Source organism: Myodes glareolus, chromosome 6, assembly GCF_982192425.1.
Source record: "Myodes glareolus chromosome 6, mMyoGla1.1, whole genome shotgun sequence".
Classification (NCBI taxonomy): domain Eukaryota; kingdom Metazoa; phylum Chordata; class Mammalia; order Rodentia; family Cricetidae; genus Myodes; species Myodes glareolus.
In genome coordinates this window covers 99,071,699-99,084,972 of record NC_142031.1, presented here as the reverse complement: position 1 = coordinate 99,084,972, position 13,274 = coordinate 99,071,699, and the positions used below count along the sequence as shown (strand labels likewise).

Below are 13,274 nucleotides of genomic sequence, written 5' to 3'. Positions count from 1 at the left end.
TTTGTATTCCTTTCATCTTTTCTAGTCTGTTCCGTGAGCTGATCTTTTTATAGTAGTCTTGGGCTCTGCTTCTTTCCAACTTTCACCCGTTTATTTATCCGCCCAATATCAAAGGATTGCCTGCTGCAGTAGCCTTGGGCTAGCTTCTGGGGATGTTGTAGAGATCAAAGTAGACCAGATATCCCTTCTCAGGGAATGTCTGTCTATTCTGCAGGGGTTTGCCACGTCAGTCTTTCTCTCCTTAATAAGAATGAGATATTTCAAAAGTGTGGCTTTTCTCCAGAACTATATTGTCGATCCCCTCTTTATCTTGAATGAAGTCTGTGTCTTCAGTATCTTGATCTTAATCAGTCTCTGTTCATGGGTAGCTGAATGACCCTATTTCCTAGCATAGAACAGTGTTTTGCTCACATGGCCTGAGTCTTGTACTGGAAAACAGGCACCAGTAGATCCCCATCAGACACTTCCTATCATATTGTCCCTGGTCACGCCAGTGAATCCGGTTTTTCTTATTGAAGAAATGGAGCAGTTTACCTGAGGTTCTGATCTTCAACATCAAAAGTCTTGACCCCACTTGCCCTTCCTACCAAGGCCCAGAACCGACCTCAGGCCTTGCTTCTAGCTGCTGTGTAACACGGAGGAATTGCGGCTCACTGCGTCGTCAGTCAGAGGACAAAACAGACCTCTATGTTTCCTGCTAAGATAGTGGTTTTCCAGTATTAACTGCGACCAACATTAGGAAACACACTTCACGACATATAGCTGAAACCGATTCCCCAGGTACCATGCTTATGTTCAATACCCTCGAATGGTCTATAGTCGATTGTTTTAAAATGGGATCTTCATTCATCGAATTAAATTCACGAGAATAACAATCACTTATATCCTGTAGTTTGAAAGGATATTAAGGGCTTTTTAATCTGTGTGGGCCTTGAGTCTGCAATTTGGTCTTGCACCTCCTAGTGGAATCTTGGGAAACAGCGACTACTTTGCTTTGTCTACAAGAAGTCTTCCACGCAGGAAAGGAATACAGGCTAACCCCAAAGACATTCATGGGCTTGTTTCTTTCTCAAAGGGCACACCTTAAGGCTTTGGCTGGAACAGGCAATGGGGCGCATTCACTCTTTTAGGACCTGTCTATCCTCTTTACACATTTGATAGCAAAAGCAAATGGGAGAAGGAAAGTTTACGGAGAAGTGACGAGGCTGGCAGCTGCTGGCCTCTGGCTGTAGAAGACTGCTCTTCCCTTGTTTCCTCGGGTGTCCCAGGCCTCACAGACAGCAAGTGCCACACAAGCTACCAGATGCCTTCACAATATTGGCCAGAGTGCCCACACAATGTCGCTTGCCAGTTGAGGGCTGATGGCTCACACCTGTAATCCTGTAACCCAGGAGGCCGAACAAGGCAACTTCTTATGAGTTTAAGGACATCCTCAAGGACACTGCAAATTCTGAGCAGCCTGGAATACAGCGTGAGGCCATGTTTTGCTCCAGCCCTGCACCCCCAAGAAAAACAGAAGAAATAAAAGAAAGGGAGGGAAGGAAGGAAAGAAGGAAGGAAGGAAGGAAGGAAGGAAGGAAGGAAGGAAGGAAGGAAGGAAGACATTTTGCTTCCCTTACCACCACACAGCTAGTGAGGGTTCCTTTGAGACACTGTTGGTACTCCAATATTTTCTCCACTTAAAAGGTCATCCGACTGTCCTATGCTAAAATGTCTCCCAGAGATCAAACTGATTAAGTCTTATCTCATTTTTTTAATGTGAAAGAGGTCATAGGACAGATAATGGCCAGCAACACACTGATGAGATCAGCGATGGGGTCAGATGATTCTGCCCTTGCCCCATCATGTTCCATGCCCTACCTCCTCTTGGCCTACACACGAGCAGAAGCTTATGGACCCTCATTGCCTTCAAGGAAGTTTGGCTATGCTCTTCCAGGCTGCTGGCAGCACAGAGTGGGTGGCTCTGGCATCCTGAGAGGGGCAGCATCTGTGAGTCTGAGGTTGGTTTGTAGGCTGTCTAATGATGGTAACAAGTGTCCAGGGAACATCTGTGCTCAAACAGCCCCTGCTGACCTTGGCACATTGGGTACACTTTCTTCTTCCTTTTCTGAGCACGTCACCCTCTCCCAGGCCGTAGGAGTAGCCCGTGGTCAGCAGGGTTAGTATGACAGTGTCTACACTCCACAACATGGTTCCACACCCATACAAAGTCCGAAGGCTGAGACCATGGTCACCGATGTCACGTTTTTCTGAGCAGATGAGAAGGGATGACAATATTCTAGAATCAGGACTTGATAAATGAGGAGCTACCTACCTCTTTATCACTTTAGATGCAACACAATAAAGTTATATAAGAAAAAAATCTAAGTCAGGTTTGAGTTGGGTCATGGGAACCAGGTCAGGGCTCCTAGCCAGACCCCCGGAAGTTAGCTCTCAGTTATCATCACAGGATGGGGAAGAGGCGAAGGTGTATTTGTGCGTATTATCCAAGGCAACCGTTCCTTGGTATTTGGGGAGAAAGAATGGGGGTATCACCTTCAACAGTTTGTGTCCCTTAGGCTTTAGGCTATAGCTCAGTCTGCCTGGCTTGGCCACAGCCCAGCGTCCCCCACTCCTTGTGCCCATGGAAACTGCTGATGGGTCAGAGTGAGTTCCACGGCTCACCTCTCGGCCTTTTGCCTCTCACCGTTCAGCATGCAGACGATGAGTGTGCCCTGCACTGCCTGCGACTTCTGGCCATCAGTACGTTTGGTAGCGGGGTAGAGACAACAGAAACAAACCTCCCCTCGAGGTCCCAGCTACAGAGCCCAGCGGCTTCTGAGACCTGGTGGCGATGTATTTCCAACTAAGAAAGCTCTGATATGGAGCAGGTCTGATGGATCCACAGTGGTCGTGAAACACTTCCATTCTCTGTGTCCTTATTTCCTGTAAATCAGGAAATAAAGGCAGATGTGGTCAAACTCAGGGATGTGCCCAAGATCCCAGAGTTTGGGCACATAGTGGGCTCCTGGCTCTACACGTGGGAAGCTAAGGTTTATGTTCTCAGTAGCTCTATCTCTGCCACTAGCCATCTCAGGATCCCTGACACCATGGAAGGTAGCAGGGAGGCCACCTAGTTCCCGTCTTTGGGTATCTATGACTAGAGCACGCTACCCTGTTGTCAAGCTTCTGCCTAAATGTTAATATTTATCATTTACAGCCAGTCGCTGCCCCCTTTCAAAGGTGAGCACAGTAAAATTTATGACAGGTGTACTATCAGATCCTGGAGAAGCATAAAAGCAGGAAGGCAAGTGGTAACTCAACCATCTGTGGAAGGAAGCCTCTTACTCAGAGGCCACGGACACCAGTGACATCACAGCATGGAGCTTCGGCCAGGTGTTTCCCTCGTGGGGCTGCTGCTGCTGCTGCTGGGACAAGGTAAGTGTGACTGGTGAGGGGTAAGAGTCACTGGTACTCAGTCCTGTCGGTGCCCTCCATTGCTTAAACAAGACGTCAAGGAGTGGAATGCACCCTTCTGTTGAGACAAAGCTCTGGATGGAAAGGAAAAACCCAAGAAGGCTTGTTTGCCTCTTGTGATGGGAGGCAGACACTGCCTGGTGAACGACTGAGCGTTAGGGACTCTGAAGGCTGGGGTGGGCCTAGGGAGAGGTCCGATGCACCCGTGAGCTGCGGATTCTGGTGGGGGGCAAAGCTGGGACTACAGAGTCAGCAACACGTCTGTTACTGCATGACCCTGGAAAAGTTCCACCCACCTGGACCTCACTTGATTTTTTTTTTCCATCTTTGAAATGAGGTGGTGATGGTTGGAGATGTGGGTCTGTGGTAGAGTGCTTGTTTTTCAGTACAAGGCCCTGGGTTCAATCCCCAAATTTTAATACCGCAAAAAAAAAAAAAAAACCAAAGAGAATAAAATGGGTGTATCAATATTAAGTCATGGTTATGGCTACCTGTGGCCTTTGCGTTTTTCTGTTAAGGACAGATAAATTCAGATGAGTGTGATAAGTCCTAGAGATTCTCATAGGCTTCAGTTGTATGAAGTAAGTAGTGAGCCTTGCTTGGACCACATAGGTCACGAGCAGGGCTTCACACTTCTTCCTTTGCAGTGACTGTGAACAGTGTACTCCTGCCGCACCCTCTCTCTGTCCCATCTTCCGTGGTTTAGGAAGCTGACAAGGGCCTTGAGCATGACCTCATGTCCTTTCCTCAGGAGAGGTTGGTTCTGGAGCCGAAGGCATTTGAGCCACCCAAACAATGCAGGAGGAATAGATAGGACAGAGACCATACTGCCTGGGACCCCAAAGCTCTGCTGGCTCATCTAGAATAAGGGCACGGCCTCAGTGAGCCTCTGAGGAGACCAGTAGTGCCTCCTCTGCCTACTGTACCAGATGACTGTACTTTATGGTTCTGATGAGACCCACGGGAGAATCTCTGGTGCTTAGTGATCACTAGGTTCTTTTCCTGTGCTGGGCCAAGTCCTCTGTTTTTCTGTAGTTTTCTCTTTCCCTTGGATTATTCGAGTTCCCTGTGTGTGCTGTCTACTGGTTCTTTGGTGGGTGTACATATATGGCAACTGTCTTTTCCCACCCAGAAGCTCTCTTTCTGCTCTCTTCATGGAGAGACGCAGAGTTAATATTGTGGGAACAGGTGGTGTGCACTTAGAAGAGACCTACAGGCTGTTTACTCAGAGTTCGCTAGAAGAAGCCATAATTTGCATTTTGTAGAGACTCAGAGGGAGTGGGAAGCTTAATGGTAGAGAACAGGAGGCTTCAGGTCTGCCGTGAGTGTGGGCTGTTGGCTGGAGGCCTGCTAAGAAGTAGGGAATCTTCAGCAATTGACTTGAACATGCTTGGGTTTCTGTAGTGCGGTGGTTCTCAACCTGTGGGTCACAACCCTTTGGCAAACCTCTACCTTCAAAAATATTTACATTATGACTCATTACAGTAGCAAAAATTATAGTTATGAAGTAGCAATGAAAATAATTTTATGATGGGGAGGTCAGCACAACCTGAGGAACTGTCTTAAAGGGTCACAGTGTTAGGAAGGCTGAGAACCTTTGCCCTAGCTGATCCTGAGTTGAAAGCAGTTACAGAACAATACAGACAGAAGGACAGTGTTTTGTGGCTGTAAATGATGGTCAGAGTCCTAATGTCTGTATATACCGTCTCAGTGCCTAAGGTATGAGTTCTTAAGTCTTTTCTATACAATTGACTCTCTGTGTGTCTTGTTTAAGAGTGCCTACCTGGAGGTCATGAAGAACAGCTCACATTTCTTTCTCTATTTGCTGTCCCGTTGTGGTTAATCTTGGTACATCTGGGATTAATTTTTGTTGTGACTAGTGTACAAGCGGAACCCAGTGTTGTGTTTGGTTATTTATTCCTTCATGCAGATATCCGGCTGTCTTACCACCATTTATTGAAAAGTCAATTGTTTCCCACTGCTCCAATAAGCCATTTGTTCCACAGGCTAGGGGTCATTGTGCTTGGCGACCTCCTTTGGCTATTTCTCTGCCTGCAATACATTTTTAACTATGTAGTTCCTTGGCAAGGGCTGTGATTTGACAAAGGAAGTTCCTATTTCTCCTTCCTTGAAGTGTCATGACTTTGAAACCTCCTGTAAGTCTATAAGCTTGTCCATTTTTACCTCAGAAAGCCTGTTGGGATTTTGATAAAGATTGCTTTCAAGGCTATGAATCGAGTTGGGAGAAATAAACACCCCTGCCTGGTGGTGGTGATGCGCCCAGCTTTTTCATGGGTGCTGGGATCTAAACTCAGGTCCTCATGATTACACGGCAGGCCCTTTACCAAAAGAATCATCTCCCCTGTCCCCAAACGATGGCTACGTTGAAAGCATATTTAAAGTCAGATTTTCTGTTTATTTATTTATTTATTTATTTATTTATTTATTTATTGAGACAGGGTTTCTCTGTGTAGCCCTGGCTGTCCTAGAACTCACTCTGTAGACCAGGCTGGTCTCAAACTCAGAGGTCTGCCTGCCTCTGCCTCCCGAGGGCTGGGATTAATGGTGTACATAACACACCCAGCTGTTTACATTTTTAAGTATCTATTTTAAGACCCTCCTTTTAAAATCTGTCATTATTATCATCATGACTCTTGTATATGTGGCGAGAGACAGACAGACAGACACACAGAAACAGAGACACAGACAAAGAAAAAATGTGTGGGTATATACTTGCCAAGGCATAGGTGTGGAGGTCAAAGAACAAACTTTTGAGAATCAACTGTCGCCTCCCACCTTGCTCTTGAAGCAAGTTCCCTCCTCTGTTTCTGCAGTGCTCTGGGGTAGCTGGCCTGGGAGAATCTTTGATCCCTTCCTCCTGTCTCACCCTTGGAGTGCTACATGATACATGTCGACATCATCTTTTTGTGTGAACTCTGGGGAGTAAACTCAGTGGCGGGCTTACATGGCAGGTGCCTTTTCTCACGAGTAGCCTGCCCTCTTATTTTCGGAAAGGGAGTTGACATTGGTTGAGACTTAATCCATGTCTTTTTCCTTGTCTGTTGTCAGTGCTGGGGGTTGAACCCAGGGTCTTGTGTATGTTAAGCATGTATACTTTACCACTGAGCTACATTCCCAAGCAACTCCCTTTCCTTTGATTTGTCTTATCAGAAGTTTGTCCATTCGAATATTTTTGGAGAACTAAGTTTTGGCTGTGCAGCCTTCTGTGTAACGGCTTTTGTTCGTTTTGCTGCGTAGCAGATTGCAGCACACACATCTCAGTGACTTGGTGGATCTGCAGCTTGGGAAGCTCTCATCAAGGACATGCTGTGTCAAGTCCCATAGTACCGTCTGCAGTTGATCTGCAGGGTCTAACATGACACGCCTGGGTACTTGACGCTCTTGGTACATTTCCACATTGCCTGTGTATTCTAATGTGCAGCTTATACTTTACATAGTGGCCCAAGACCCTTCCCCCCAAAGAACACAAATAAAATCTAAAAGAGGTTTCTAGTCTCTGGGCCCTGACATCACTCCTGCTGCTTCTGGGGGCCAAGGAAGATTTCAGAGCTGGTCTTGATTCAAGGAGAGAGAAATCAGCTTTGCAGTTGGGTGGAAGATAAAGTCACATCAACAAAGCAGAGGAAAAATACCATGACCTGAGTGGGGATATGGCTGTCAGTAAATTGCAGTCTGCTCAGGTATGAGGACCTAAGTTAGGGTCCCCAGAACCCACATAAAAAGTCAGGCGTGGTGGTGCTCAGCTGTAATCTTGTACCACTGAGGTAGAGACCTGGAGATTCCCTGGAGACCTGGGGCTTGCTAGCCAGCTAGTACTGGTTAAAAAAAAAATCAGTGAATTCTGGACTCAGTGAGAGACTTTGTCTCAAAATAAATAAAAATAGAATCATAAATAAATAAAAAGAGAAGGTAGAAAATGATAGTGGAAGATACTGGATGGCAATCTCCAATTTCTATATGCATCTACACATATACAAGGAAGTGCACATGTGTACACCACATACAAACAAGGTATGTATATATGCATATACATACTAAACCCATATTGTGTGTGTGTGTTTTCTAGTTCTTTAATTTCATACATTTACCTTGCTTGATCTTCCTGGTATGCCCCAAACTTGTGGCTTGATTGTTTTCATCTGTTTTAAGAATTCTCAGCCAATAATTCTTTCTACTCCTCTTCTGTGCCAATTAGGTGTTTATTTGACTTTCTCCTGGCACATACCATACCTTTTCACCTCTCTTCCAAAACCACCATCCTTTTAGATACTCACCATTGAGCAGTTTATCTCAACACATGTAGGTTTTTCATTCTCTTTCAGTTGTTTCTAACTCACTGTTAGAGCTGATTAAGAAAGATTTTGAAAACTACTGATATTATTTTTCAACTTTAATTTATATTCAGTTCTTCACAAGTTGATTGGGCTTAATACATAGTATGTTATATATGTTATATAATATCTTGTCTATATTATACACATTATTATATTATATATTATACATTATTATACACACATCGCATTATATATTTACATATCACATGCATACATTATATATTATTATATATTACATATTATACATTACTGCATTCATACCACACATATACATTATTATATAAATCATAGTATTACATATTATACATTATTACACATATCACATTATATATACATGTTTGCATATTACACATATATAATCATTATATAGTATTAAAATATTATACATTATATACATATATTACCTATACACACATATACATGTTACATTGCATAGACACATTATTATATGCTATTTAGCGTTATTACATTTACATACATTATATATGAATGTTATATGTTATGTACATAGCATGTTATATATGTTATATGCTATATTATATATAGTATATTAAGCTGTATTTTAATTATTATGTCAATATCACTTGGTAATTTTTGCTACCTATAAAAACCTCAAGTATGTTCTGTTTTCCAAAAAACAGTTGTGTAATTTTGCCTGGTAGTTTCAGCATACAAAGCTTTACGATATCTCTGCTCTATTTTCTCCACGCTAACTGTTACTCATGGGCACTTGTGTCTCTTTGCTTTGGTTATATTTCCTGTACCCTGTAATAGCCTCCTTGAACAGTCTACCTATGATATTCTTTGGGGTCTAGACCGAAGGAGACCAATTCAGAGAAAATATAAGGCTTCAAGCTTTCAGACACTGAGATCATTGCCAATAAAGAATCACTTCAAATTAAATTCACTGTGTGATGTTCCCTAAAAGAGGTTAACCCCATGCCAAGCATTTACACACATTTCTCCCTGGTTCTAGCAGGGAGTGAGTTTCCAGACCCCACTCATTGAAGGATACTCCAATCTGAGAATGCTCAAGTTCCCTGTACAATCCATGTGCAGGTTGATGTGTATAGATAGACATATGAATAGGCTCCAGTGTGCTTTAAGTCATATCTGGGTAGATTTTAATACAGACTAAATTGTAAATGCGGTGCAGATAGTTGGCACACCCGCACATGCTCAGTTCAGATAGTTTTTCAGATATTTGCAACTCGCAGTGGTAAGATCTGTGGACACAGGACATGCAGCTGCAGAAAGCTGGCTGTACACAGCAACCCACATGTAAGATGGACTGTGTCATTGTTCCCATTGTGCCAATGAGAACTCTGAGAGGCTTAGGGGCTTAACAAGAGTCATTCAGCTAGTAAATCAAGGAACCAAAGCCAGTCCCAAGTCCCAAGTCTGAGTTCCTTTGCCACTCATTCGTGTGATGCTAGAACCCAGTGGAGGACAGGAGCTAAATGGCTATTTAACTTGAAAATACCCTCAGCAAACCACACATGTAAGCACAGATCCCTGTTGAAAAACTCCCAAAACAGAAACAGCATTACCTCAAAACTGCCCCAGCAAGCTGGCAGGAAAGCACCATAGATAATAAAATACAGATTTTTGTTAGAGTTTTGTTTTCCTCAATGGATCACATAAGTCCCCAAGAGGCTGTCCGAACTGTGGATAAAATCTCATTTCCTTGGGCAATGTCTCCATGGTACGGTCAGTGCAAAGCCAGGGGTAGTTGAGTTTCCTGACCATGTATGTTCATACCACTGACGTGAGTGGAGTGGTCAACACACAGCTGCAAGACAACACAGTCCCTCTGGGAGTTTGCTTTCCCTGCCTCTTCCGGCCTTCTCTAGAAATATGATCATTACAAATTAAGAGTGAAGGGGGGCTGGAGAGACGGCTCAGTGGTTAAGAGCACTGACTGCTCTTGCAGAGGATCTGGGTTCAATTCCCAGCACCCACATGGCAGATCACCACTGTCTGTAACCCCTGTTCCAGGGGACCCGATACCCTCACATGGGGATACATGCAGGCAAAACACCAATGCACATAAAATAAAAATAAATAATTTTTTAAAAAACGAATAGGAGTGGAAACAGATCTTAGAGAAATTCTGTGGCCCGACTCCTGCAAATTATTGGTGCAAGGGAGAAGGGACTGGCTTCGGTCCCTCATCTGGAGTCAGCAGAGCCATTCCTAAGACCCTGAGGTCACACCCTCCCCTCTATCTCAGCTGTTTCAGTCCCTACCCCCTCCCCACTATCACACACACACACACACACACACACACACACACACACACACACACACACACGTCCCCACATTCCTGCTATGAACAGCCAGCACGGGTGGAGCGGTTTCTTTCAGGACTCGAGAGTCTCCTTTCCTGGAATGTCACCCGTATCTTGTAGATTTTTAGGACTTACTGTCAATCATCATTTTCCTCAAGTTGCAATTTTAGCTGCTGTCAATTAACTGTCTGAGCACCCCTGGGAGAGCCCAAGTCGGACTGAGCCTGGTTGGCAGATACTGAATAATGTGAGGAACCCTCTGGGGAGAGAGAGTGGATCTCACAAGGCACTGGAGGAAAATCAGGCACCAATACAGGCACAAGGAGTCTTGATAGCTGCAGTAGGATTCTGAGAACTGGGGGACAGTTGTGAGCTAGAGAAGTCTTGGGTGGAGTGCGCTAGCAGAACTAGCAACTGGCTTGAAATAAACCCAGAACAGACAAGGGGTGCAAAGGAAGGGAAGTGGACATGCCCACTCTGGGGCAAGGCTCACTGCCTTCCCCAAGCAGGCTGGTTGGGTTGGAGCCTGGTGTCCTGAGAGGAAGTGAGGAGCCAGCACACCTAGTGCTCTCCCACTGAGCTAAGTCCCATCCTGAGCCTGAGGATTGGCGGACTCTGGAAAAGGCCCTGCCTGAGGCTGCCATTCACTCTTGTGTGTGAGGTTTTCCCCTTCACACTCCAACCTTCTCCCTTATCTCTGGGAGGAGACACCCTCCATATCCTCTAAGCACACTTCCTTAAGATTTCTCTCCTCTTGGAGCTCCCTGAGTATCATCCTTTCCCCACACCTGGCCCTGAGAAATCTCCATGGCCTTTTTGTCCTGGCCCCAGTACCTGCCCACCCCCTCCCCCAAAAAATAAAATCAAGAAAAAATATAGGCCAAGGGCAAAACTACAAGTCAACTGTGTACATGCCCTGTCCTGTGAGGAGCGCTGCCATCCCTTAGAGTTCAGGGTGCATGATGTTGGAAGGGGTAGGCAGAAGATGGAGAACGTACTGGTCTCTGTCCTAAGTAGGTGATGTCTTCCTTTAGCCATTGACATTAGACAATGTTGGTTTAGGACTTCTTGAATCATCTCTGATGACTTTCGTGGCCTGTCAACCTAGATGTCTCCCCAAAGGGAATGATATTCTTCATGGTAAGTCATCTCTTGGGACAGCCTGTTGGCAAACCTATGCTGGTCATGAGGACAGTTGGAAGTTGCTGACTTGTAGGCATAGCCACAGGACACATTTCCAAAGGGGGACAATTCGGGGATGGGATTGTTAGTGTTCTTGTTGCTATAACAGAATGCCTACAAGAAGCAATTTAAGGCAGGGCTATTTATCTGGACTCAAGGTCCGAGATGATGCATTGATCGTGTGGAAAAGGGCATGGCAGAGTTTTATAGCAATAGGAATCCAGGGCTTGATCGCCTCACATTTCCATAGACCCGGAAGTAAAGAGCTCTCTCTGAAAGCAAGGTGGGCTCTAACTCTCCTTCCTGTGAGCCCCCTATATCCTCCAACTAGGCCTCACTTCTAAAGGTTCTGGAACTTCTTTTCATAGTCCCACCAGCTGAGGACCAAGTATTCAAATGTAGCCTTATGGGGCACAATTTACATCCAAATCATCATAATACAACCATTTCTTACAATGTTCATTCAAATAGCCTGTGGCCCAGGGCAAGGACACCAGACTCACTTAAAAAGAACTGAACACTATACACTCCTTCACTACTGACTTATTGAATGTCTTTGGCACATTTGCTAACTCATTAGATCACCATTTCCTGAGGCAGCAAATGAAGTAATTATAGTGACTTTCCCTTTCCACTATCCTATAATTCGGAGACAAATATTCAGAAGTCAGCCTCATCAGTCTCTCTACACTTCAATGCCACCATTGACTGACTGGCATTTGGCTCCTCATGTACCATGCTGGCAGAAGGATGCCTGTGCCTCCCAGCATGCCTGGAATTCTGAGGTGGAAGCCACAGTCAGGTGTGACTCATAGTTTCCTGACTCGGTGGGCACAGCTGCTCACAGGCAGTGTCTGTCGGGCCACCACAGCATCCTGTAAGGCCTGTGTACGAATGAGAAGTGCCAATCACCCAGGAGCTTAGAGTCACCCAGAAGATCTGTGTACAGTCAGGGAGATCCCAGAGAGACATTCGCGCTGACCCTTCCTTTTCCAGAGCCTGGCATAGTGTGATACTTAGTGATTGCAGCACAATTCAAGCCTGCATTTCCCTTCCTTGCTGGTCTGCTCTCTGAGCCTGTTTTGTTTTTTTGTTTTTTTTTTTAAAGTCTAGACCAATGATTCTCAACATGTGGGTCATGACCCCTGTCACGGGGCCCCATATCAGATCTCCTGTATATCAAGATATTTACATTATGATTCATAGTGATAACAAAAATGTGGTTATGAAATAGCAACAAAATCATTTTCTTGGGGGTCATCACAACATGAGGAACTGTATTAAAGGGTCGCAGCGTTAGGAAGGTGGAGAACCACTGGTCTAGAGGATCATAAATCCCGCCTCTCGTGTTGCTGTGAGGATATGATGCTTTGCGGAAAACCCAAGAACTTCATGCCCCCCCCCAAGCATGACCCCGGTTCCACTTCTGTTGCCCTAAGCCTGGCTCATTCCCATTTTATAGATGAGGAAGTCCATAGGCAGAAAGACTGAGGGCAGGATCAATGTCAGCACAGGGGGCTGTTTCTCCTCGAGGAAGAGTTCACTGTGGAAAACTGTGCTCCGGAGACTCTCTAAATGGACAGGCATCAAGAGAATCTGTGAATTGGAGCGTGTGCCCTTTAATTTGGCCAGTAAAACCATCCCACCTGCCTGTGGCCAGCTGCTGGACAAGCACCAGTGGGATGTCTCGTACAGTCGGGTTCTGAACCTGGAAGAACATGAGCACCACCCAAGGGGCTTCTGTAGTTGCTGCTGCCTAGCACATCCAGGCCCCATGCAATCTAATGAAACCTGGATCTGGGGAGTCGGATGGGTGGGTGGGTGCGGTGAGGCAGTGTCTAGGTAACGGAGGAGCAATGGAGAGCTGCTGCATTGAAAGGGGGCCCTCTGAAGCAGAAGCCTCCACAAGGCCTGGTGCTATAATGGGCCTTCTTTGGTTCCCAACCCCAAAGGCTGCATTCTAATTTGGCTGACTGACCTCTGCCAGGCC

At 45.3% G+C, this 13,274-nt stretch overlaps 1 protein-coding gene across 1 annotated transcript in view; it reads left to right on the top strand.

Annotated features, from left to right (window-relative positions):
• Positions 1-3,258: 3,258 nt before the first annotated feature.
• Plb1 (phospholipase B1) overlaps positions 3,259-13,274 on the top strand; it is a 117,827-nt gene continuing 107,811 nt past the window's right edge. The window contains exon 1 of the mRNA XM_087907381.1: positions 3,259-3,417. Within this exon, the coding sequence (XP_087763507.1) occupies positions 3,360-3,417 (58 nt within the window). The 5' untranslated portion in view covers positions 3,259-3,359. The remainder of the gene's footprint in view (positions 3,418-13,274) is intronic.